The sequence below is a fragment of the Pipistrellus kuhlii genome, unplaced genomic scaffold (genome assembly GCF_014108245.1).
Source record: "Pipistrellus kuhlii isolate mPipKuh1 unplaced genomic scaffold, mPipKuh1.p scaffold_m20_p_15, whole genome shotgun sequence".
NCBI lineage: Eukaryota > Metazoa > Chordata > Mammalia > Chiroptera > Vespertilionidae > Pipistrellus > Pipistrellus kuhlii.
Genome location: NW_023425460.1, coordinates 21,375,169 through 21,400,597, shown reverse-complemented (window position 1 = coordinate 21,400,597; position 25,429 = coordinate 21,375,169). Strand labels below are relative to the sequence as shown.

General features: G+C 33.1%; 1 protein-coding gene across 2 annotated transcripts in view; it reads right to left on the bottom strand.

Annotated features, from left to right (window-relative positions):
- Positions 1-2,511: 2,511 nt before the first annotated feature.
- PCDH15 (protocadherin related 15) overlaps positions 2,512-25,429 on the bottom strand; it is a 613,865-nt gene continuing 590,947 nt past the window's right edge. Inside the window, exons 31-38 of one of the 2 annotated variants that reach the window (XM_045581870.1) lie at positions 24,426-24,434; positions 23,223-23,375; positions 16,557-16,622; positions 14,232-14,250; positions 12,631-12,669; positions 7,376-7,446; positions 6,537-6,636; positions 2,512-3,204 (exon numbers count right to left, since the gene is read on the bottom strand). In XM_045581870.1, coding sequence (XP_045437826.1) covers positions 2,653-3,204; positions 6,537-6,636; positions 7,376-7,446; positions 12,631-12,669; positions 14,232-14,250; positions 16,557-16,622; positions 23,223-23,375; positions 24,426-24,434 — 1,009 coding nt within the window. In that variant the 3' untranslated portion in view covers positions 2,512-2,652. The remainder of the gene's footprint in view (positions 3,205-6,536; positions 6,637-7,375; positions 7,447-12,630; positions 12,670-14,231; positions 14,251-16,556; positions 16,623-23,222; positions 23,376-24,425; positions 24,435-25,429) is intronic. The other variant, XM_045581869.1, reaches the window with a different exon arrangement.

Here is a 25,429-nt window from a genome sequence, read left to right as displayed (position 1 = left end):
GTCATAGAAACATCATATATATATATATATATATATATATATATATATATATATATATATATATGAAGTATTCTTAAGCTTAAACATACTTGGATAGCTCCCCTGGGTTCCACAACTTTAATCCTGAGTCAGTTTCTTAAAATATTGAAAGTCCTTTCAAAGTAACTACTTAATCAGTCTAGATTTATGTAGTTAGTTGATAATGTTTCTGCTGATGAATATACTTTACCTCAAAATATACTGGCCAAATATTTGATTTTTTTTCTCTGTGTAAATACTGTTTATTTTCATACTATCTCTACTAACATGGGGTAGGTTAACTTTATGTTTGTTTTTACTAAAATGATCATCTTGAAATTGCTGAAATATGTCTGCTGAGTAGCTTGTACTGTTTTGCATATTTCATTGTAAAATTGAACTTTAAAATACAGTGACATCTCATATCTCAGGGCATTAGTCTTCTGACAAATTCAGGTTTTTAAAACAGTGCTTAGACATCAATAGTGACCCCAAAAAGCTTCTGAAAGTCACAAAACTTTGATTTTTTGAATCCACATTATCTGGTCCCTTTCTCAGGTTTAATGATCTTTTAATAAAAAGCAAAACAAACAAAGACACAAACTTTCTCACCAGGAGATTAGAAGTAAACGGGAAGATATGTTTTAGAGAGAGGCACAATGACAGAATTAGTTAAATATCATAGCCTGAATTTGGACAAAGCAAAAGGAATCCATAAAGCTATATGCAAAGAGAATCTGATGGGATACCAGTTGAGATGATCCCAGAATATCAGGAAAACGTTAAATTATATTTAGTGATCTTTAAGTGAGCAAGTACAAAAATATAATGTGCTTAATCTAATTCTTATCCAAAATATTTTATACTAAAATCACTTTGGTGCTTCAAGAAAGCCTTGGATTTTAATGGCATAAATAATTAATTTTCAAAATTTAATATGCATAATAAACACCCTTGGGATCTTGTAAGAACATGGATTCTTGTTGAGTAGACCTGAGAATGTAGCAAGAGTCTAACTTGCTAACAAGCTCTCACTTAATTCTGATAGTGTTTCTAGCAAGGTATGTATTATATAATGTATTAATTTTCAATAATGTCAGATGAAATGTCACTGTATTTGATCTCAAATACTTTGGAAACCTTGAATTAAAACATACTACTCATGTAAGTTGGCCAGTTTGTTACATACAACCCATTCACTTTAGAAATAAGGAAATAGTACTATATTAAACTATTTTAAAAATAGGAAACGTGATAGCAAAGTAAATATAGAGCACTATTCAGTCTTTCAACCATACAATAAGCATGCATGAGAGAATTTTACTTAAATCTAAACTTGGTCAGTGCTGTGCAAAATTTGAGGTGAGTTGTATCAATAGCATACTAAATCATATTCAATAGAATTCTAAATTCTCTTAAACTATTGTTTCAGTTCATATCTGAAAAGTATGCAACACAATGGAAATTTTAAAAGAATACTTTGTTTTCATTTATGTTAATGGGGAAACACTGTGCTTTGTTCAAAGGTTTACTGTTGATTAAAAAATGTTGGGCGACCATTTTCTGGTTCTGTGTCTTATGAATGTAAATATTATTTGTATTAAAATATCTATAAACTGGAGCTGGAAGAAGTGATATGCTATAATATATTTGAATCCATGGATTTATAGCTTTTATAGGCATTTCACATATATGTAAATTTTTGATTCTACCAAATTCCTTTATACTGAGTTGATAAGATATTCATGTCTAATATTAGCATGAGACTTCTCTGATCCTACTATATCTTTCTTACAGAAATTGTGGTTCTAGATGCGTTATGGCCAATTTGACCCTTTCCTATCTCAGTAACATTTTACTGAGATTTCTATGATGCTCCAAATAATTATCTAACTTCAGATGGCTAAACAAAATTGACAATTATGTTTGGTATGAAGAATATTTGTAGTGCGTATTTATGTGTAGTGAGCAGGCCAATCTAGGGAAAATTGTAAATGATATTTATAAAAGAGATATGACCTCAAGTGTTCCTTAAAAAGTCAACATATACATATATGAAAACTTAATCTTTATACTAGACAATAAGGAAAATAGACTCATGATTTAAAATCATTACAGAAAATTCCCACACTATCACTTTGTCATTCTATCTTCCAGTTAAAAAATTAGAAGTTCTAGACAGCAGTTGTATAAACCCACTACCTGTAAAATTCTCTAATACAAATTTTCCCCATTGTTTAATGAAAAGTAAAATGTACTAAAAAAAAATCTAGGAAGCTAGAGATGACAATTTATGTTAACCAAAAAATATAACTATTTAGTAAATTATTTCTTGTTTATTAAAATGAGAAAAAAATGCAAGACCCACTATAACAACTAAATGTTTAAATGATATACCGTATTATCTTGTGAATTGAGAGTCTGTCCCAAAAGATTTTCTGGGAAGAACAATCAATTGATACAAATGTCAGTGCAAATCTGTCAATTTTTGAAAATTTTAAAGCATATTGTTCAAAGTTTTAGCTTGTGTGCATGATACAAATTCCATACATTATTTTCTCAGTGACAAGAAAAGCACAGTTTATTAAAAACTGAAGTAAAAATCAAAATAATCTTTTTTAAAAAAAACATCGGTCACAGTTTTGTCATTGGTATGTGGAGGTTGTTCCAAGGGCCCATCCAAAGTTCCTCCTCATCTGACTGCGTGTGGTCACTCTGGAATTCCAAAGCTTCCCGAACGCTCTTCCTGTCCATCACAGACTCCTGTTCAACTGTGCTTTTCAGCCTGCTCCCCAGTGGCTTCACCACCATACTGTCAGTCCCCAGTGGGCAAGGGGCAAACGTAACCAGAGTTGGTCTTGTGTTCATTTTCTCAGTAGAAAATGGCCCCTTGGACAGAGTGTTCAGGGGGATATTCTCCTCATGTGTCACTGCCAACTTGTCTAGTTTCTTAAAATGCCTCCCCAGTCGCACAGGGGAGGCCCCTTTAAAGTTATCCAGGAGGCAGGCCCGGCGGGTTCTCACCACAGAACCGTTCTGGGCAATGTAGATATTACCGTTGACATTACTGTGGATATTAGGAGGGTGGAGACGGCTTCTCTGACATTCAGGAGTGCTGTCTTCTCCAGTTGAGCTGGTTTCATAATCTCCATCAACAACTAACTTGATCATTCTTTTTCTTGCCCACTGTCAAAATAGAAACAATAAGTGAGACATCATCCGAGGAATTAAAAGGGCACAAAATAACAATGCCTGTCCAGTTAAAAAAAAAAAGCTATAAAAGGTATTATAAATCGAAAGAAGCAGAGGAAAGCAACTCTATTTATACCAGTTTCTTTCCCACCAATTCTTCATTGAGTTTACAGCTTAATAACTTATGAAGAAAGTGTTGCTGAGTTAGGAAGTAGACATTTATTTTAGGAAGCACGTGTATTCTTTTAGATAAAATTGCTGCTTTACAAGGAAAACAAAAAGGCATATTATTTATATCCAGCTAAGGATCTGTCCATTGTTTGACAGGTGCTATACTATTCAGGAAAGCTAAGTGGAAAGGAATGTATAGCATTAGCGTATTCTGTTCATGGTAATATTTCCATGCATGCTCAGTAGTGTAAAGATATTTTTAAACCCACATTGTTCTAATTCCTAATTAACCCTTCATTGTTGTTTTATTTATTTTGTATAATTTAGTGCTTTTATTCCATTGAAGTATCCTGGTTGGTGTTTTTCGTTTTTCACATTGAAATTCATGTTAACCTAAAAGAAACTATTTTCCCATCCTGATAATTTATTTAGTAAAAGTGAAAACTAATTATTATAAACTTTCCTTTTGTAAGCAACTGAAACACAATGGACATTTTCACAAATTTACTTGTATCTTTCCACATTAGAAATGGCAAGGAGCAAAGGTGAAACAATACTAGGTTATTCTCAAAACAATATTGCATTTTCAGGATATGTGAATTCCCAGCCCATTGCCCTAAGTAGGCTATGCTTTTTTATTTCAGATATATTTCTTAAAATTTTTATGTTTACTTACCTATAAAATTGGATAAATGTTATTACAATTTAATTTTTCCAAATTCACTCTAATTCATATCCACAACAGAATTGTAGAAAATTGAATTTTTAAAAAAAGTATTTTATTTAACTTCTGATATTTGAAAGTGCCAACTACAAATTCATTTGAACCTGTTCATGATATTTATGATAATGCCTTTGCCAGTTGAAATGTAGATATATTCAAACATGCAAAATCGACTTTTAGAGATTTCATTTGTTGCCATTTGTCCTTAGGAGTTATTTTTAAAAGATGATAGAAAGACCAACATAGGTATTCATGGAACACATTCTGAGAGAGAAGGCATCCTTGTACTCTGTAATGCCACACTGCATTAAGAGAAATCCCACTAGAAAATATTAACTGGTTGCATGTCATGTCTTCTGAATGACTCATATAGGATAGATGAGTCTATTTAAAGCTATCCTCTAATATACACATCTATGTGGGTGGCATATATATATATATATATGATCTCCACTTTTCTAGCATGTTCCTAATCTTAAATCGGATCCAAATCGTGATCATGTTCCTCCCCTTCAAGTGTCACTTCAGAGAGCACACAGAAGGCACTGCACACAAGAGCACTCATCACTGCAAACCCCCCACCTACTGTGCGCGCTTCTAAAGGGCTGTGTTGTAGCCCTCGGCTTCGGCTCCCGGAGGCTTCCTCTGGCTGGAGCTCCTGCTTCGGTCATACTCTGGCACCTGGAAGCCCCAGGGGCCTCCAGACTGGCTTTCGCTACTGCTGGTGGTGCTGGATTCCCCCTCACTCCCCACACCTTCCACCGAAGCTGATCCCATGCTGCCCTCCTCAGTCACGTCCTGAGGTTCAAGGTCAGTGGGTTCTTCCATGGCCAGCTCACTTTCCTCTCCTTCCGCAGGGGGTGCCTCCTCTTCCACCTGCAGTTCTTCTGGTTCTTCAGGAGGCTGCCGCTTTTTACCTTTGACCTCCACGACTTCTTCAACCACGGGCCGCCTTCTTGCGAGGAATATGTTTTTCCTTGCCTTTTCTCCTTCTGACTCTGTGGACGACTCTGATTCCGGGGTAGAACTTTCCTCCTCCTCCTCAGGTGTCTCCGACTCCTCTTCCTCTTCAGTGGTCTCCGAGTAACTGAACTCGGATTCCGTTTCCGTGTATTCAGTATAGTCGCTTGATTCCTCCTCCGATTCCACGGTGCTTTCTGAAGCTTCTTCTTCTTGGTCCAGAGTTAGTTTCAAGTAATCTTTGTCTTCTTCCTCAAGGTCAACGATGCCTCTTCTCTCTGCTAGCCCTCTCACTTTCTTAAAAATCATTGGGAATAGCCTGGCTCTCTTCCACGTTATGGGTGTTGGCTCAGCTGCTGGTGGCTTTTCAATAGTGACAACTACTTCCTCCTCTCTAGGCTCTGTAATTTCAACTGTGGGTTTAACTTCCTCTTCCTGAAAATCACCAAAATGCAATCGAAGTGTCAGCTAGGGCATGGTTATGATGTGACCTTGTCCCTCATAAGTTAAGCAGGTGACAACTTTGTGCAAGCTATATAACTGCTCTTAAGTAAACAGTCACATCACTAGCTACTGGTTTCCCCCTGTATATAGACAGAACGTGACCTAATAAAAGCGAATTATTTCGTGCTGGCTTATATTAATGACAGCAAAATTTAATGCTTTCTCATTTTTTTTCTTATACAAAATTTGTTTTGCATCCCACATAGGAGAGAGAAATTATCATAACGCCTCCTCTTTCTCATTTGTAGGCTTTAATATTTTTATGTATTCCCTTTACTAATATTTTAAATAGCCAGGAAATTTTACTATTTTCTTAACTTACAACAGGATAAAGCTATCATATTTCTCTTATTTTTTAACAGGAAACTACTATGACATTTCTTTGTTGTGTGCATGTTTGTGTTTTAAATAAATGTTCAAGTAAATGTTTCAGGCAATATAAGAATTAAATATGCACGACTCATGCTACTTTAAACAAGCATTTCATTAAAAATGTTGGTGACAATATTTTACTTTCTCTCATAACTGAAAAATGGACACTCTACTTTCTACATTGTCCAGCACACCTAAAAAATTGGAGACTGTACTTTCCACAATTTTTTAGGTATGCTGGACAATGTAGAAACAAAAGTAAACATTGTTTTTGCGAAATCTTTTATATATTTTAACATTATCTTTATGGAGAAACATTTATGGTTTTAGAAAATATAATTTCATTGCAGCTTTATCCCTGGTGTCGAAGATTTTATAGGAGGATATAAATTAAACTTACATAAAATTAATTTCCTTCTACAGACAAGACAATGGTCAGCATTATCAAATTTCTATGGAAAACATGTATTAAGTGAACAGAATTTCTGATTTTTAGAAAACTGTGTAGCCTGTTATGCAAATATGGTTAACAAATTGTTCTTGGATTATTAACCTTCTTTAATAATTAATTAAAGAAGAAAATTACGGTAATTACCTCTTCTTCCTCCTCAGCTTCACCAACCACCTCACCATATTCCTCTTGTTCACCTGGTGGTATCAAGCGACGGCGACTTCCATACTGAGGCATTTCATACCTGAAATAGAAACTTACAACTTTAAACCTTTTTTTTTTTTTTTAATGTGGTCTAGGTAGGTTCTACCGTGACTCTTCATTTTCTTCATCATTCAATCAACAGATACTTACACCTAACTTATTAGGCACCTGGTAAACTAATTACAAAACCAAAAGGTAGGTACTACAGTCTGATAACCAATGATTTTTGCCATAATGGTACCCTGGAAATTCAATTAGAAGAGTCAAGTTATTTCAAAGTAAGTTTTGGGAGAGTCTTTAGGCATATTGTTCCTTAATTAACTGAAAACTTTAGGACACAAAATAGGTTCTTTCTAAAAGTATAACGGCTTCTTCAGAACAAAAAGTCTATCTTTACTATAAAGCTCTGCTTCTTGTTTTCTTCTCTTGGGCAAATCTTGAGGGTGACTGGTTTGATGAAATGTTAAACATGTCATATAAACAATGATGAATTCAGGAATTGAGCAAATATGATGTCTATTTTTCCTCATTTAATAATTTTGAATAACTTTTACTGCATTCTTAGAGTTGGAGTCAATATTAACATAGAACATCAAAACAGAACTCAATATAGAAAAATGGTTAAAACCTGACTGAAACTAAAACTAGATTTGTTACTTATTTTCAAAGATGCAACAAATAAAGTCACACATAACATGAATGGTAGCAATAATTATTTACTAATTCTTATTATTCATAAAAATATTAATATACTGGATTTAAAAAATCTGAAAATGTACCCATGCTCATAACTGTAATAATCTTGTCCATATTCCTGGCCAGGATCAATTCCAGACTCCATGGATAACTCCTATTTTTCAAAAAGAGAAATTGTATTTTGAAAAAAAATTCTTATTACATTCCAGCTCAAAGTCAGATTTTCAGACCTAGAATTCGATGACTCTCAAAATATTTCTGTCAAAATAACTTTAATCACAAATGTTAGTCAAACATATCCAATTTTTTTTTTTTGGCTATGATTGTTTTATACAAAATAAGATTATGTTTTTAGAACTGAGGGGGTAAATATGGAATTTTATATAAAGGTGAATCTGTTTAAGATTACAAATGAGCCTGTCACTTGTTTTAAAACTATCAAAGGCAGTTAATATTTTACTCTATTTTAACATATTATTAACAGACTTTAGCCTTGAGAAAAATTATAGCGTTATCTTTACCATTATTTCATTGTTCTAGTTTCCTGCTGACTTCTAATACCCTGAAAACTTTTCAAAAGCTATTCTTAAGATCTGATAATTACATTAACATGTGATATTTCCCAAGGATGTTTATATTTTAAAACATACTAGATTTAATTAAATCTAATTAAACCAATAAAAGCCCTTTTAAGGCTTCTATTTCTAAATCCTAGACAATATCATTTTTTGTCCAACTCTACTCTTATAGAAATGTTTTTTTTTCTCCTGAGATATACATATGAAGCTAGTTTTAAATAACTACATTCAGTTTCATTACATTTCCCTTTTAAATTCTATTTTAACATTGAAGTAGGTTGAACAAGTTAAATTAACTTTGCCATGAAGTAAGAAAAGGGAAGGAGGAAAAAGTAAAGGTATCCACAGGAAAATAGGTTGGTACTTTATTTTGAAAGTCGTCTTTTTATATATATATATATATATATATATATATATATATATATATATATATATATATATATATATTTATAAATATATATTTATATATATATAAATATATATATATATAAATATGTATATTTATATAAATATATATAAAATTCTGTTGTTTCAAGGAGATACAAGTTCTCTGAGACCATAAATTTATCATTAGAAAAACCATGAAATTCACAGCCTGAATAATCATCACTTGTGCTCTGTTTGGCAAACTAACCTCAATTGAGGATATTTTTTCCATTGATTCATAGAGAGATTGAAAATGGAGAGGGGGGAAGGTTGGGAGAGAGAAACTCATCTGCTGGTTGCTTTCTGAATTAGCCCTAAGTGGGGCCAGTGAGCAAGCTTGCAACCCAGACACGTGCCTCTGACCAGGAATCAAACCTAAAATCTTTGTGTGTTTTTTTGTGCAGGCCGATGTACTAATCATTTAGCAGCACTGGCCAGGGCCAACAAACATAATTTTTTAAATTGAATTTGTTGTCTTTATTCTAATCAGAAATTGCTATAAAAAAATCTGGAGTTAGATTTCTGCTGAAAAAACACCAACAATGGCCTCATATTTTTACATGTAATGAATTTAGTTAGTGGTACTATTCCTTATAGCAATCATGGTCTCTACTAGTTACTGCAATCATGGTCTCTACTAGTTACTGCTGTGTTCTCAACCATGCAGTGTTACTTCTGTACCCAGAGTCACAATAGGATCTCCCTTCTGCTCTTCTGTTTGTATATCTAATAAATTCCATTCACTTTGTATTACTTCCCAGGATGTTTTAGTTTGCAGTGCCTCAGCTTTACTTATATATGATCTGATTACTGCACTTTACAAATGTTTTGCAGAACAACTGTAACAGGATCCATTTTTGCTGTTAAAACTGCTGCAGTTTACCCACCAGAATAGCGAAGAATGAAAAGGAAAAATCACCAGTACCACGTTTTGGCAGGGACCTGGAGCACTGGAACTTTCATATCCTTCTAGAGAGATTATCAATTAGGAAAATGTTTGACAATACTACTAAAGTCCAATAAATGCACATCCTGTTTCACAGAAATTCAGTGTAGTTCCATTTTATACTCAACACAACTGTGTACACCACAATACAGTATTCACAACAGCCAGCGACTGGAACCAATGAACAAGTCCACAAATACACTAAAACATCACACAACAGAGGTGAATCTCTCAAACAGAATGATGACCAAGGGAAGCCAGGTATAGATGAAGCCTATTATTCTATATTCTATTCATGGAAATTAAAAAAAAAAACACAGAAAATGATTATGTACATTAGGAGCCAGGTGAAAAGTTTCAATTAGGACTAATCACAACTCAGATTACCCTCACAGCCTACAATACTGCCACTGCACAGTGAATGCCTATGTTTAGAAAAAAGGAAATCTTATAATCTATGACATGGATAGACCTTGAGGGCATTATGCTAAGATGGACAAGACAAATACTACATGGTATTGTATCACCTTATATGAGGAATCTAAAACATATTTAAATAAGAAGTTACACTCATAGAAACGGTAGAAAAGTGATTGTCAGTGGCTGGGGTGTGGGAAATAGGGAGAGGTTGGTAAAAAAAAAAAGTTAAAAACTATGAGATGAATGAGGCCTGAGGTTCTAATGTAAAAGATGGTGACTATATTTGATACTATTGTATTCTATAATTGAAATGCGCTTAGAGGACAGAATTTATATGTTCTCACATATAATAAAAGGGAAATAAGTGAGGTGATAGTTGTGTTAATTAACTAAAGAGGGGACTCTTTTTACTGTGGATACATGTATCAAATTACCACAATTTGCACATTAAATATTTTATAATTTTGACAATTAAAATTCAATAAAGCTGAATTTAAATATATATGTATAGCATTAAAATATTTATCTTGAAGAAGCAAAGAGACCAGGTTAGTAGTCAGGGAAAGGGGAAATAATATCCGAATGTTGAAGTTGACAGGTGTTCTGGAGAGATACTAAGGAATGCGCACTATGTAAATACTCATCTATTAAACTGTGTGATTTGAACGCTTTTAGGCTGCAGTTTTATTCCAACAAAAAGTGTTCACGGTGGGAAGAGTCAGAAATGAGGTAGAGAAAGACCAATAAGAAGTTGGAAAAAGGTAATATATTATTATTATTATTATTATTATTATTATATATTAATATATATTGGGAGGCATTTAATAACCAACATAATTATACTGGTTTTCATAAAATGAATAGGTCTCAAAAATGATGCTTTTAAACTAATTGTTCAATACATGTTTAATCTAATACATACAGAGACTGAGGAAAGACCACCAAACAATTTTTAACTTCGAACCTAAATGTCCATCAATGGAAGAATGGATAAAGAAAATGTGGTATAGACAATGGAATGTCATTCAGCCTTAAAAAGATGAAATTCCTACCATGTGCAACACCATGGATGAACCTTGGTCAAATGAAAAAAGCCAGTCATAGAAAGACACAAGCAGAATGATTTCACTTTTATGAGGTATGTAAAATAGTCAAACTAAGAAGCAGACAGAATCATCATTGCCAGAGGGTGAGGAGAGGGGGAAAAGTGGTATAAAATTTCAATTAAGAAGTTCTAGAGAACTATATTTTGCTTATAGCGAACACTATTATTAAACACTCAAAAATTAAGAGAGGAGATCTCAAGTTGGATGTTCTTAACAATTAATTACTTGGAAGTTGAATTTTAATAACTTTTAGCAATAATTAAAAATAAGTAAACAATGCAACTGAGTATATCTCAGATTTTAAAGTGAGAATAAAACACATTCTTTAAAGACATGTACTTCTTTTTCCTAAAGGAAAAAGCTCAGCTTTTGCTAAGTACAACATACAACATATATCTAGCATCAGATGCCTTTAAGAAAATAGAATAGAAGCAACTGGGAAGGAACCAAGAAACTTAGCCCTTGATTCAATTAGTCATCTGCAATCTGAGTTGGAAAGGAGCCAGTAGAAGAGAATAACCTGAAGGCCCCCCTTAGAGTCCTGTGGCACACACTACCGAAGGGCAGAGCATCACCTCTTTTTTTTTCTTTTTCTTTTTTCCTGAAAAGACCTGGTGACCTTTCAGATTCCCAACTCACTGGGAGAGACACCAAAATGCTCCATGCAGCCCTTACTACCCTTAGCAGGAGGTGAATCCCAAATTTAGGAAATCATGCTCAATAGCATACTAAAAAGTGATTTTATGGGCAGATAAAATACTAAATGTTAATTTTTTAAATTTATTTTAGCTAAGATAATAACATTTTTGATTAAAAAAAAATTTTTTTTTCATAGAGAAGGCATAGGAAATTAATTTCTTGACCTAACAAAAAACAAAAAAGCCCACCCAAAAAAAAAAAAAAAAAAAAAAGACCAATTACTGATTTTTCTTCCTACTATGCTCAAGTTGCTGGGCTGGGAGTTAATATGTTAAATTTAACTGCCCATATTTTATAGAAGATGAAATTGATGCTCAGGAGGGTTGCATATCTTGATTAAAGTCTTGCATCTGGTAATTGGTATTTGGATTTTAACACTGATCTATCATAGGAAGATGTCTCCATGGAAATTTTTGCTAAGAATTTATATAAGTTGAATATTCCTGACACACAACTTCTGAATTGTGGAGAGTAAATTTTAACCATGAAATGTTTCTCTTTAGCAAAATGAACATTATTTTATTAAAGAAATTGGATATTTTTAAAAATAGAGCTTATAAAATACTAAATTTGCCAAAGATGTGTTTATATAATATTGCTTTTTATTTTCTAAAAAAAAAAAATTAGTGTGAGCACAAAATAAATGTAAATAATATATATTCTCTGACTATGCATATCTTTTTCTCATTGCAGAAGCAAATGACATAGGCATTTTGAGATAGATAACCAATGGCAGTATTTTGAATCACATTAAATGATTAAAAATTGTGAATCATAACCATTTTTTTCCCTTTTGTTATTTCAGCACAGATATCTGCATTCTTCACACTTTGCCTAATCTAAATCTGATCTGAAGAACAATTATATGACAAGTGACTGATCAGGTTTGTGAATTACTTCATTCAATGATAGCTTGCTTTTATTAGGACTAACATTTTTGTCTAATTCCCAAAGAATGAAGAAAAGAATTAGAATTTTAGCCACCAACAAGCAGTAAGGAGGTGATTTGCTCATTTATTATTTTAATTCTAAACCATCTTTCATCTTTCTTGTGAAATTATGCCACATTGGCAGCTACCCACTCTGCCTACATACATGGTGGAAGTTAATGTCACAAAATATAGTGAAGACAGTGAGGTTGAAAGGAGAAAGAAAATTAATACCTCTGGTTTAAGAAGAGAAGGCCTCAGCAGTTGTTGTTGCTGCCAAAGGAAATTAAAATAGAAAAAAAAGTTTAGAAAATAATTCAGATAGAAAAGGTAGATTATAACTGAAAAGAGAGAAAAAGGTGACAGTTTAATACTGGTTACTTGGGATTATAATGCATTATTCATGTGATAGCTACCAACAGCATTAAATAATATTTTGACTACTTACATTGGAAGACAATAAGTTAACTTGTTTTAATCTCATCATTATTTTAATTAGCATGAAAGTTAAAGTTAATAATTTTCTTGGTTGAGCATCACAGTATGGTGTCATTTGGGGATCTAAAAGAACTTTAAATGTCAAACAATTCTTCTTAAATGGAACATTTTAAATTGCTCCTCTATTTTTTATCCCCAATCGCATTAAATATAATCATGTTCATTAGGAAGAAGGGTAGAGATCACAAAATAATGATATAGTAATGATACATCCATCATCATATTCAAGACACGCTTTCCATTTTTCTTTACCAAAATGTGGATTGCCTTGCACTCAAGCATTAAGCATGCCTTCAGAAATGTTTTTGTGATTAGGGATATTGTCCTTCCTCAGATTTGACAGGAATCACTTGTATTTACCCATCTCACCCATATTAACTTAAAGAAAACACAGTCACTATTAGCCTGTTTCAGGATAATTTATACTTTAATCAGATGGGAGCAGCATTAACAATTCAAATGTTGGGGGAAATAGTTATGCAACGGGAATCTTAAAGTAAGGAAAATAGGCAGAGAAGTTCTGAGATACTTTCACTCCCACCAATAATATGGCCAATAGAATGACTGTTTGATTAAGCAGCTAGAGTTTCCATGGTAGAGTTGTTAGTGAGTTAGTCTACTTGAAGGTATTCACTCTACAGGGTGGGAAGTTGTTAGAGGTATTCTGGTTCAACTTGTTATTTTTTATAATTATTCCCACACACCAGTTATTGTTAATCATTAATCTTAATTTTCAAACAATTTAGAACTTACATATTCTAAAACATTTGCCAATTAAGTCCTATGCTTATTTTATTCTCTTAAAAGAGAAACTGCACATACTGGGTTCTCTCAGTGACTTCATTGATGGTACTACGTATAGTGAGGCCAGCCTAAATACTTTTGACCAGAAAGCCCAGTTCTTCATGGTAGATGGAGAGCCAAATTAGCACAATAGAAAAGCTAGAGTTTTCTTACAGTCTTAATTTTTTTTTTTTCTGAGATCTCAAGCTCTACGATGATAGAGTGGAGCCTTGGACTGATAAAAAGAATAAAAGTCAAGTCATGCTACAGTTTCCAAATTATATTTATAGACAATATTGGGGAAATATTACAATTTTGAGTAATAGGAATTCAGGAAAAACTGATGTGTTCCTAAAAAGGTAAGCAATTGGTTTTTGTTCACCATTGAATAATAGACCTAAAATCCCCAAACAAAGATGCAACACATATAAGAGAAAGGAAATTGTATACCATAGTTATAAGTTTTGTTTAAAAAATTACCCTGTTTTTGAAAAAAACAAAAACAAAACAAAACAAAAAAACCTTGATATACTATAACACCATAATGCCCTTACCTCCAATGAATAACCTCTCCTGCAAGGCAGAAACGAAGAAATCAATATTAAACATCTTGTTTTCTTAGGTTAAATAAAATTAATAGGTAATGGTGTTTAAAAAAAAACTGAGAAGGTAATTTTTACTAAAAATTATCTCAGTAGGAAATACATTTTGTGGCAGCATCAAATAGGATGATCAAAGTTTCCTACCTGAATTATTAAAAACAATTACCAGCCTAACCATGTGAATACCAAAACATACACAATCAATTTTTTCACAGTGGGGTACAATAACACACATTGATTCTGTTGTGATCAACTGGAATGAACAATATTTGACATCATCTCTGTCCTAGATGTCTTGTTACATATAAAATACTCATTTGGGGATATATGTGCTTTATACATTTATATCAGTTCAGAATAAAAAATATATATCTCTATGGCTAGAATATATTCTCCCGAGTCTTTGTAAGATGGTTTTGTTTGTGTTAGTTTATTCTAAAAATAGAGAATGCAAAATATTAACTTTTGAGAGTTAATTATACTTAATGTGTTACATTATTAGACATGGAACAAAGTTTTTAGAGATGTAAGAGCCAAATGTTCAATTTTACATAAAAATTTTAAAGTTTATGGACCATAAGTTGGTGAAACATTTGACTGTACTTGAGAGGGAAAAGGTATCGAATGCTTTCAATGTTTAATGTCACTAATTATCAATATTTTAAACATATTATTTATTAAAGAGTTGACCTAAAGCATTACACTGGTGCTGTTGACCATGCCATATGAAATTAAACAACTGGGTTCAATGAAGATGTGTTATAAAGAGGTAAGTACATAACTTTCTAAAGTCCAATGAAATAATCTCTGTAGAAAACTTTTTTAATTACAAGGTCTTATCAAAATAAGTCCACTTATTTGCATCTTTTGCTGGTTGAAATAGTTGGTCATATAAAATAGTTACCTAATCCAATCAGCAACTCATTATTTGTAATAGTTCTGTGGTAACATGTACAGGGTGCTTATGTGGTTCTGCCAGTAGTTATGGTAATAATAATATTCCTAGGACCGTGGTTAGGAAACTGTGGCTCTCGAGCCACATGTGGCTGTTTGGCCTCTTGAGAGTATCTCTTCCACAAAATACCATGGCCTGGACAAGTCTATTTTGAAGAAGTGGCATTAGAAGAAGTTTAAATTTGGCTCTCAAAAGAAATTTCAATAATTGTATTGTTGATATTTGGCTCTGTTGATTAAGGAGTTTACCGACCACTGTCCTAGAACATTTAGAAGTTTAGACATTTTCAACTTTTACTAAATTTGTATCTTTCAGAGATAAATATAGAAAGCTCATATTATATTTTTAATATCAATGCATAATATAAAATGCCCAACCAGAGCTAGATTTTATTTTCTAAGATATTTAAACTGCCTCTTTTCCTTAGCAGTAGTTTCTATAAATGTAGCAAATAAAATATCAATAGATGAACACTATTCTTCCATTAATTTTTGTTGCATTTAATTTATTTGTATTGTTTTAGTTCAAAGGCAAAAAACTTAGAAGAGGTACACAACAGAATTAATATGTATAATACTGTGTGCTTTCAATTAACATGACACTGTTAATTTCTATAAAACCAGTCATGCGATATGGATATACATTTCTGTGTAGTTTATATCTAATGTGTACTAATTCATGTTATATCACTTGCTTATATCTAATGTGTACTAATTCATTTTATATCACTTATGTGTATTATAGCTTACTTTTTAAATTAAGGAAGCTGAATAGTAATCTGTCTGTACTTCAATAAGGTATCTAATACAATTCTTTATGCACTAATTGAAGCATAATAAATCAGCAGGGGAAAAGGTGCTTTTTTAAGAGCCTGTTGTCAGTTTGTGGAGGCTTAAGGATTGAGGGGAGGAAAAAAACACATTCTGTCATGTTCAAAGAATATTAGGATAATAGGTGTCATGTAGAAGGTTTTCTAATTGGCTTTTAAGATGAAGATGAGAATATCTAATGTGTCAAAAAAAGGACTAAATATAAAACATGGATATGGGTGTTCCATTTGAAAAGTATAAAATACAAATAGATTTTAAGATTATTTAAGAATTATAATAATGTTATTGAAAAGAATAATGTAGCATTTTGGTAAGGTTACGAGTAAAACTGTTATTTAAATTTCTTAGAATATTTATTTGATAATTATTTAGAGATTTAATTATTAAGGATATCTAAGGAATTAAGAAATTTCATGTTTCCAAGAAATTGATACAAAATAGCTTAAGAACACACACACGCACATAAAAGGCATACACAATTGAGAATAATACCTTGTCAGACTCCGCCAAAAAGTACAAGTTCTCATGCATAAGACCAGCTGCCAACAAAAACTCCAACTGAAGTTTTTCAGTGAAAGAGAGAAAAAAAATCATATGCAAGAACCCCAAGAAAGAAATTACTCTTGATTTGGATGAAAGGAATCTGAAGCAGAGGAACTAATGAAAATAATTAAACTTACAAATTATATTTGATCTGATGTTATTAATCAGGGAGGTCAGACTAAATTCTTGAAGAAATAATCACATAAGAGATGAACAAAACCTTTGAAATGATGCATTGTTGGTCCCTGAACCTAATATACTTACTTGATAATGTTAATTATCAAGCAAGACTTTTGCCTCAATGTTGGAATTGTACTTTAATCTGTGCAAATTTATATCTTCCTAAAATGGGAAAATAACAGAGTAAAACAAATTATTATACTTGTATTCAAAGTGGGGGTTTCCAGTAAACAAAATTAATCCATGTGTTCAATAGGAGAAACAAAGGGACTACTTGATGGTTAAGTATAGCTTTCATTAAGAAGGTAGTAAGGTAGTACTTAGCTTAGCTGATACCTTTAAGAATTTAACAAATTGAACTCTAACATAAACAACCACTACAATTACAGAAATTTTTGTCTAGAGTACAAATTTTTGTCTTCTTTGCCTAAAACAAAGAGTTAAGGTCTATATAGAACTGCTAAGAGTCCACCAGATATATTTCCTTTTGATTTCTATTTAAGCTTTTTATATACTATAGACTTAATTTGAATAATTCACCATTAGTAATTAATAGTAGTTAGGAATTATGCCATAATTCCCTCTTCTAAAAAATTAATAAAGCATGTTTTTATTTTTGATAGAAATATTTATAATTTTCACCAGTGGAATACTAACTTCATTCTAGATAGCATTTGTAGACAATTTACTTAACCTTCCTTTGATGAATCTGATTCAAATTTCTTTATTAAACAGGAGATAAATAATTTTCTTTGAAGGAGCCTCATAATAAAATTATAATTAAAGAGATGATGTAATAATGTGGACAAGAGAAACTAAAGAGCACTTTAAACATCTGTGGAAACAATGAAATGTCTTACAAAAGTCAACAACTCAAGATTTATTTTCATTATAAAGAAGGAAAAATAAAACACAATGAGAAATAAATAGCTAAGACAGCAATTGAAAAAAAAAAGTAAAGGTTTATCAAACGTATAAGCATACTAGTAAGATAAAAGCAAGCCAGAGTAAAGGATGTTCTCATAAGAAAATAGATGATTACATCTTATAGCACCTGGTTTTTATTTTGGAATACTATTAATGTCTGTCACCTCCTATGTCTTAAGGTAAATAACATTTAATTTGGTAGTATTCCTTCTTATCAAATGCAAAAGCTTCAGGGAAATTACAGAACCTATGATATTTTTTAGCTTCTTTGTAACAATCTGCTTTTTTCTTGGAGCACACATATAAAATTATGGTGAAAAGTAAAAATTATTGCATCAATATGATAAACAAGTAATTGTTTTAAATTGGATGTCTAACTTTCATGCCCATATAGTCCCATTAAAAAAATATATTGAAATTACTTACTTTTTAAATAAATGTAGACAAATAATGCTACTTCGTAGTTAAGAAAATTAAGGTAAATCTATGAGTTAGTAATGATGAGGTTAATAATATTTTAAATTAAAAGTGAGGAAAAAACAGCATTGCATTGAGTTTAGGGAAAAGAATGAAATCTTCTTTAATGTCCAAATTTGCCTCCACTCGAAGACTACGTTCAAAAGAGTTGTTCAGTTAAAACAGGAAAAGCAACATTACAGTGAAGTAGATTGAGTGTGAGATTGTTTTTCACATTCCTCAACAATATTGTGCAAATTCTCCTGGTTTTGTCCAGATGTTATTTCCATTTTGGTCATCTCTGAAGGGTAATTAATTTCAAGTTTTGGAATGTGTGTTGAGGGATAGCTTTTTTCTATATGACTGTACATATTAGCTACTGACTTTTCAAGTTCTGCTAAGTTTTTAACATGTTTGAGGATTCCTTTTGGTTCTCTTAGAGGACCTGCATCGCACACTGTTGTTGGTGTTGATAGTTGTCCCACAGAGGACTGCGTTTCCTTGGCTGGTGTCACATTGACAGTGTGTTTAACAGCTGGTATAAAAACACACTTAGTGGACAAACCTGAAGTTGAAGGAGGGAGTGGAGAAGGAAAAGAAGGGGGAGGTGGTGGAGGAAGAGAAGGATGTGGAGGGAGAAGAGATACAGGAGGAGAAGGGGGAAGAGGAAGTGGAGGAACAGGAGAAGGACTAGAAGGAGGAGAAGGATGGGAAAGAGCAAAAGGATTAAGAATAAGAGGAGGGGGAAGGGGCGGAGGGAAAGGTGGAGGAGAGATGTTTGGTGGATGGGGAGGATTTTTGAAAATGTTCCTCTTGGTTTCAATAGTCAACATACAACTGGGTGTCTCTCTCCTAAAGAGTGGAGCGTTTAAAATGCACGGCCTTGAAGGTGAAAGTTCCAAGGGACAGTCAGCAGGAGAAATGATGACATCGGGTTCTGATCTGAGTTCCACAGTTCTTGAGACAGTTGGCAGAGTAGAGAATGTGGAGTGAGACCAAGGAGAAGAAAAAGAAGAGTCTGAAGATAGAGATTTCAGCTGTTCTGTTCCTTGAACCGTCAGTGATTCACCTCGTTGTGCCTCTTTCTCTGTTACCCTTGTGTCTCCAGCTATGAGCAAGGGATTGCTGCTACCTCTTGTGTGTGGATAGGGTTCAGTGCTTTCACTTCCCGCTTTCTGCCTGTTGTTTTGCCATTGATCCAGATCTATGGTTTCCAGTCTATCGGGACGTTCCCACTTTGGTCTCTTAGGTAAACCGAACGTCTGATTCCATATCCTTTGAATCTTTTTTCGTGGGCCCCTCAGAGACTCCTTGGCTTGTGCTCTTGGTAAAATAGAGCCTATAGAATCTGTTCTTAGGGAAAAGTCTGAATGTGTTGATCTTTGATCTACATGTTCCTTATAAAGGGTACTGTGGGTATTTAAGGCATCGTCATCAGATATCAATGTGAATTTTCTTGCAGACGTGGGCTGGCTGTTCTTGAATGGTCCCTCTACATAAGCCTGCTCGTTAGCCTCAGCAGTGCTGGAGGAAAAGGGCATTGTCACGCGCTGGTGTGTCTTGTCTTCTGAGACTGACTGACTTCCCCTGCTTTGTTGGAAATGGTAGAGAAGGTAAAGACTTGAAAGAAAAGAAGATAATGAAATGTAAGGAAACAGGTTGTGCCATAGCTTTCATGAGAAAGATGCTTTTTATGGTTCTCATTACGACTTCAAAATACAAAATGCCAAATAACACTAATCTGTTGAAGCAAAGCATTGCTTTCATGTCCTTGTTCTCAAAAAAAGACAGGACAGAAAAGCTTGAGAGCTGTGAGTAGCATAATATTCTATTTTTTTGCCAAAATGTATCAATCTGTATACTGATTTTCCCCCCCAATTATTTTGATACAGCAAAGTATCCATGACCACACATAACAGTTCTCTCATGTATAAATCATAATTTTCCAAAATTGCAGGCTAGCATTTTGGTGAATAGTTGCATGTCCTTTGCCTTGGTTGAGGATGCCCAGAGCTAACTGTCTTTGGGGAATGAATCCTTGGCTGTATCTGATTCATAACTGTCCATTATCTCTCATCTCAGTAACTCTGTCCTGGAGCTAACAGTATTTCCTTTGCTGAGATAAATTCCTGCAAGAGAATACAGAAATATCTTTCCTATCCTCCAGATTCAGAGAATTAAAATCCCCAAGCACAAGTGAGAGAATTTCTCTTGCAGCAGATTTCAAAATCACAATTGAGAAATTGAATTTACATCAGAATCTTGACAGGGATTATTTTCTTCCTCTTAAGTTTTGCTTAATCAGTTTAAAAACATATATTTTAGAAACAAGAGAGGGAGTGTTGATATTTCTTTTGAACATATTCTTGGTCAAATTTTAGTCAAGACTCATTTTACTGAAAATAATTATGTTAATGAAACATAGTTTTGATATCACTATAAAATGTCTTCATATATGACAGTGAGTCATAGTGCTATTTATCATGAATAAAATTGAGTAAGCCAAAGCACTCGGATGAGAACATTGGGACCCTTTGCTTGAAAGTTCAGAGTGACAGATTTATTTTTGTTATTACTTACTATTTCCCCACATAAAAGAAGTTAAAAGGGAAATATATTTTGAATAAAATAGAGACACTAAAAAATTAAGATGATGTGAATCAATAAAATGATATATAAAGCCAAAGTTGTTATTGTGACACTTTGTAAAGAAATATACATGCTGCAAAGGAAGGATTCTCACAGGTGGACTTGGGCACCAGGACCACCGGAATAATTTGGAAAGTGCAGACAACATAGATTAACAGACAGGAAACACTTACAGTCCTCTTTTAAAAATGGGTTTGACATTATATAGCAGACATTTTTGTGTAGGTCTGTTCTTGGAAACAATTATCTATATAATGATATCATTTGATTGAAATATAAAATATATAAATGAAAAGCAAGAACTCTGAAACTCCTCTTAGTAGACACAGGTACTATCCATGGACACACTACTTTTGATATCTTTAAACTCATGAGATTTCAAGATATCAAAAGTGAATGAGATGTGACTTCTATCAATATTTAAAAGAAAATGGCTCCACAGTAAAAGATGAAGATTACTGTTGAGAGAATAAAACAGTTCTTGATCTATTTGATTGCATCTTTTTTTTTTTAATGCCTTTGAATTAGAATAATATTATTTACTTACTCATGCCTATGTATCCACAGGTAAGAAAGAGAAAACATGTGACAGAAAAAAAGAAGTTTTAACTATAGTTAATTTGAAATGATTATGAAAATACTAACAGGAACTAGACTTAAGCACTTAATAAGTATACCCAAAAAAGAAAATACATGGTTTTCTATTTTCTTTGTATTTACTCATTAGAATATTAGGTAATGGCATTTACTTGGTTATCTTACCACTTAAAATTATATCTAGCTATCCTGTAAACATAGGTAAAATTCACTTCTATAAAACATGAATGGTTTCACTCCTAAAATTTAAATAAGATTCTAAAAATTGCATCTATATTCTTCCTGAACAATAGGTCTGCACTGATTTATAAATAAGACACAGTATTCTTTGGAAGAAAGTAAGTATACAAATACTATACTCTTAATGACTATTACAGAGTAATTACTGAATCTACATGAAGTTATTATTCTTAAAGTTTTTCTAGGAAATGTCCTTTGATAGTTTTAAAAACATTTGTCTATAATTCATTTTTCTAGTAACTTATGATTAGAATCCCTGTAAAAAGTTTAGATAATTTAAAACTTGGTTAAAGATAATTAAATTGTAGAACTAATATGTCAATAATTTTTCAAATAAAAACAACCCTTAAGTGGTGCTATTTGAAAATTATCACCATTCAACTATATTGATTTCAGATGATGTTATTGTATACCTGCTTTCATTAAATAAAAATGGATATATAATTTCATATAAAACACACTTACGTTTATATCTCAATCTTTTTTTAGTTTCTAAACATTTTTGCTAGAGAAAGATGGTTAATCAAATCATATTGGCTCAATTCCTACATTCACCAATGAGACCATTGTTTTCAACTTTCCTATATTATTATTTTAGAAATAAGCATTAAAATGTTTTAATTTTAGCATTACACAACATTAATACAGTTAACATTTTAAAAACTATTCTTAATATAACCTTATGTAATTGTATTAATATGGCAAATAATATTGATGTTGAATGTTTAAAAATGGTTTTCCCATTGAAAGGTAAGGTTTACAGTATTCGAGGCTTGCTTTATTCCTACTAGTAAATGCTAAAAATGTAACTGTAGAATGTGTTTAAGAACCCCACTTGAACCAATTTCAGCTAATAAAAGGTTTTCTGTATTTAATTTTATCATATTCAACATTTTATAATATCTTTAGTTATTTTGCATCCAGAAAGTTACCCTTGAATTTTAAAAATATAGTCAAGTTAAAAATCTCCAGTCTTTAAAAGTCTCTTTCAAAAATAATGATTTAACAAATAGTATAGAGGAAATATTAACCTATTGTGCAATCTCTTTTGAGAAGAATATGATAAAATAATCTTCTAAAAGTGATTTGGATATTATAATATTTATTTTCTTTAATTCAGATTTCAGCTATTTCACTTTATCAATTGTAAAATAGTATGTTAGAAAAGTCTATGACTTTAGACAATAAATTATTTTATGTCACCAAGCAGAAGTTGGCTTTTGATACCAAATTGGGAATTACTATATTATGACAGTGCTGTAGTCTCATTTTCTATGACAATACTTCTTTCAGAATCTATTAGAGACTAAATATAATGCTCAAGCTTTTCATCTGCAAATGCCTCCTCATATTGAATACTTCTTTTCTCTGTCTCAGTTTTTAAAAACTTTCTTCGGTTATTTGTGTTTTAACTTCCTTGGGTTCTTAACAATTTTCTGTTTAAAAAAAAAATTAAGAAAGTAGACTGCAAATTGCATTTTCCACATCGAATTGAAACTAAATACTCACCACACGGCATCAGTGAAAACACATTTACTTCTAAAAGGCCCGTATAGTCCTACTTACATTGTGCTGTCCCCAACTTCTTCGTAGAGATGTGCGCCCGGAGGTGGCGGGCCTGGAGGGGCGGCTGCTGGGGCAGGAGCTGCTGGCTTGGGAGGGGGCATCGCAGCTGCGGCAGCTTGGAGGCGAGCTGTCTTGGTGCACTCGGCCTGGCGTCTTTAGTAAAGTAAGCATGTTTTTGTAAAACTATTTTAGAAACCATATGCTTAGCAAGAGGCTGACTCTTAACAAGAATGTACCGTTATCAGAGAAACTACCCAGTAAAACGAACAAAACTTTTATACAAGTCTTTGAACTTACAAACCGCTATAATTACAAAGGTATGCCCACAGGATAGTCACAAATACTCCCTCAGTGTTCTTGAAAATATTTACCCCTTGATAACAGGTTGAATTCATTTGAAATATCTGCAAAGTTAAATAACATTAAAGGGAGAGAGCAAAACATTTATGAGAATGTGATTGACAGTTGGTAGTTGTTTAATGGATCTCTTTCATAATGTGAGGCAGATAGAAGATATATAATTATGTTTTATTTTTCACTTATTAAGAATGATCTTACTTAAAATTATTTGAAATATTTTTGACATTAGTTTATAGAGGCTATGTAGGAGGGAGATTTGGTTAACTTCATGGTCGGCAAACTGCAGCTTGCGAGCCACATGTGGCTCTTTGGACCCTTGAGTGTGGCTCTTTCACAAAATATCACGGCCTGGGTGAGTCTATTTTGAAGAAGTGGCATTAGAAGAAGTTGAAAAAATTTGGCTCTCAAAAGAAATTTCAATCATTGTACTGTTGATATTTGGCTCTGTTGACTGAGTTTGCCGACCATTGGCTTACCTCTGATTCCTTTAGCTACGTAAGTAGGAAAGCCTGTCATTCTTGCATTAGAGCAAGGCTGCTCTTTTTCTCCATCCTGCACACTGATGCCTAATTCCTTCCTCAAAACCAAGATATCAAGAGTAGAAGCTATCCGAGCAAACTTTTTCACATTTCCCCCAGATACATCTAATTGTATAACCCCAGCTCAATTCTATGTATACAAACCACAAGGAAATTTGAGCTAAAAATCATATACCTACTGCAAATACAAAGCAGTCAAATGAAATATGGTTTGGGGCAGGTTGACTGCTTTAAAAGTATTCTTTGGGGCCTCTCTGTTCATGTTACATAAAATTATGAGCAATATATTAGTCATCATACTTACACTTTAAACCTGTTTGGGAAAGCAATAGGTAAGAAAAAAAGAGAGAAAATTGCATTAAAAATATTGCATTCATAATATTCTAATATTTGATTTATTCTAAATTATGAATAATTTACCGGTCAGACTGACACAGATTTAATGACATAGTACAGAAACTTTCAATTCAGAATTTGGTGAGCACTTTAATATTACTGTCATAGACGCATTAACTGTTAAAATATTTATTAGACAAAACAAAGAAATGAACTAAATTGAATGAGAAAAATTGTATTAAAATATGGGTTTGTGAATTTCAACTTCAATAGGGAAATATTAAAAATGATGTGATTTTTATAATCAGCTCCTTTCTTTACTGTGCCTGAAGATGGCAAAAGTAATAGAGAGAGTGGAGGAGTGAAGTCAGAGGAATAATGAGGTGAGGGATCCCCTTCATCTCTCCCCTTTAAGTTTCTGATAGATCCTCCCTTCCTCCAACTGATGGACAAACATAAACTCCACCTGCAGCTGGACATTCCTGAGCATTAAACCACCAAGCAGCACCTGCCAAATACCCTAAGCCCCTCCCCCTAAAAAGTGCTGTACCCTGGCCCTTGCTCTCTACAGCTCACTCTCTCTCTCTGGAAGCAGCTGGCAGTGGTACTCTTTTCAATAAAGCCTGTGTCCTGGCATCCTGGTCTCCGGCCCCTCTCTGTTTCATCTTTTAGTTTCAACAAAGAATTCCCTGCTTAACACACAAACACTTGAGACACCTGCACATTGAAACATAAAGATGGGCAACTGGGGGTGAACTGGAGAGGCAGCGAGGGAGAGGAGCTCAATCAGCCATGGATGCAGCCTTGCAGCATGGAGCTCACTGAGGCTAGGCCTGGAGAGGGGAGGAATCAGGCTGTGGCTGGCCCTCCCCTTCAGCTGGGCAGAGCAGAGAGATTTGGTGAGCATTCCTACAGGAGTGGACAGTGCTAGCTGCAGAGCCCGTGACCCAGGGAGAGAAGAAGCACATAAGT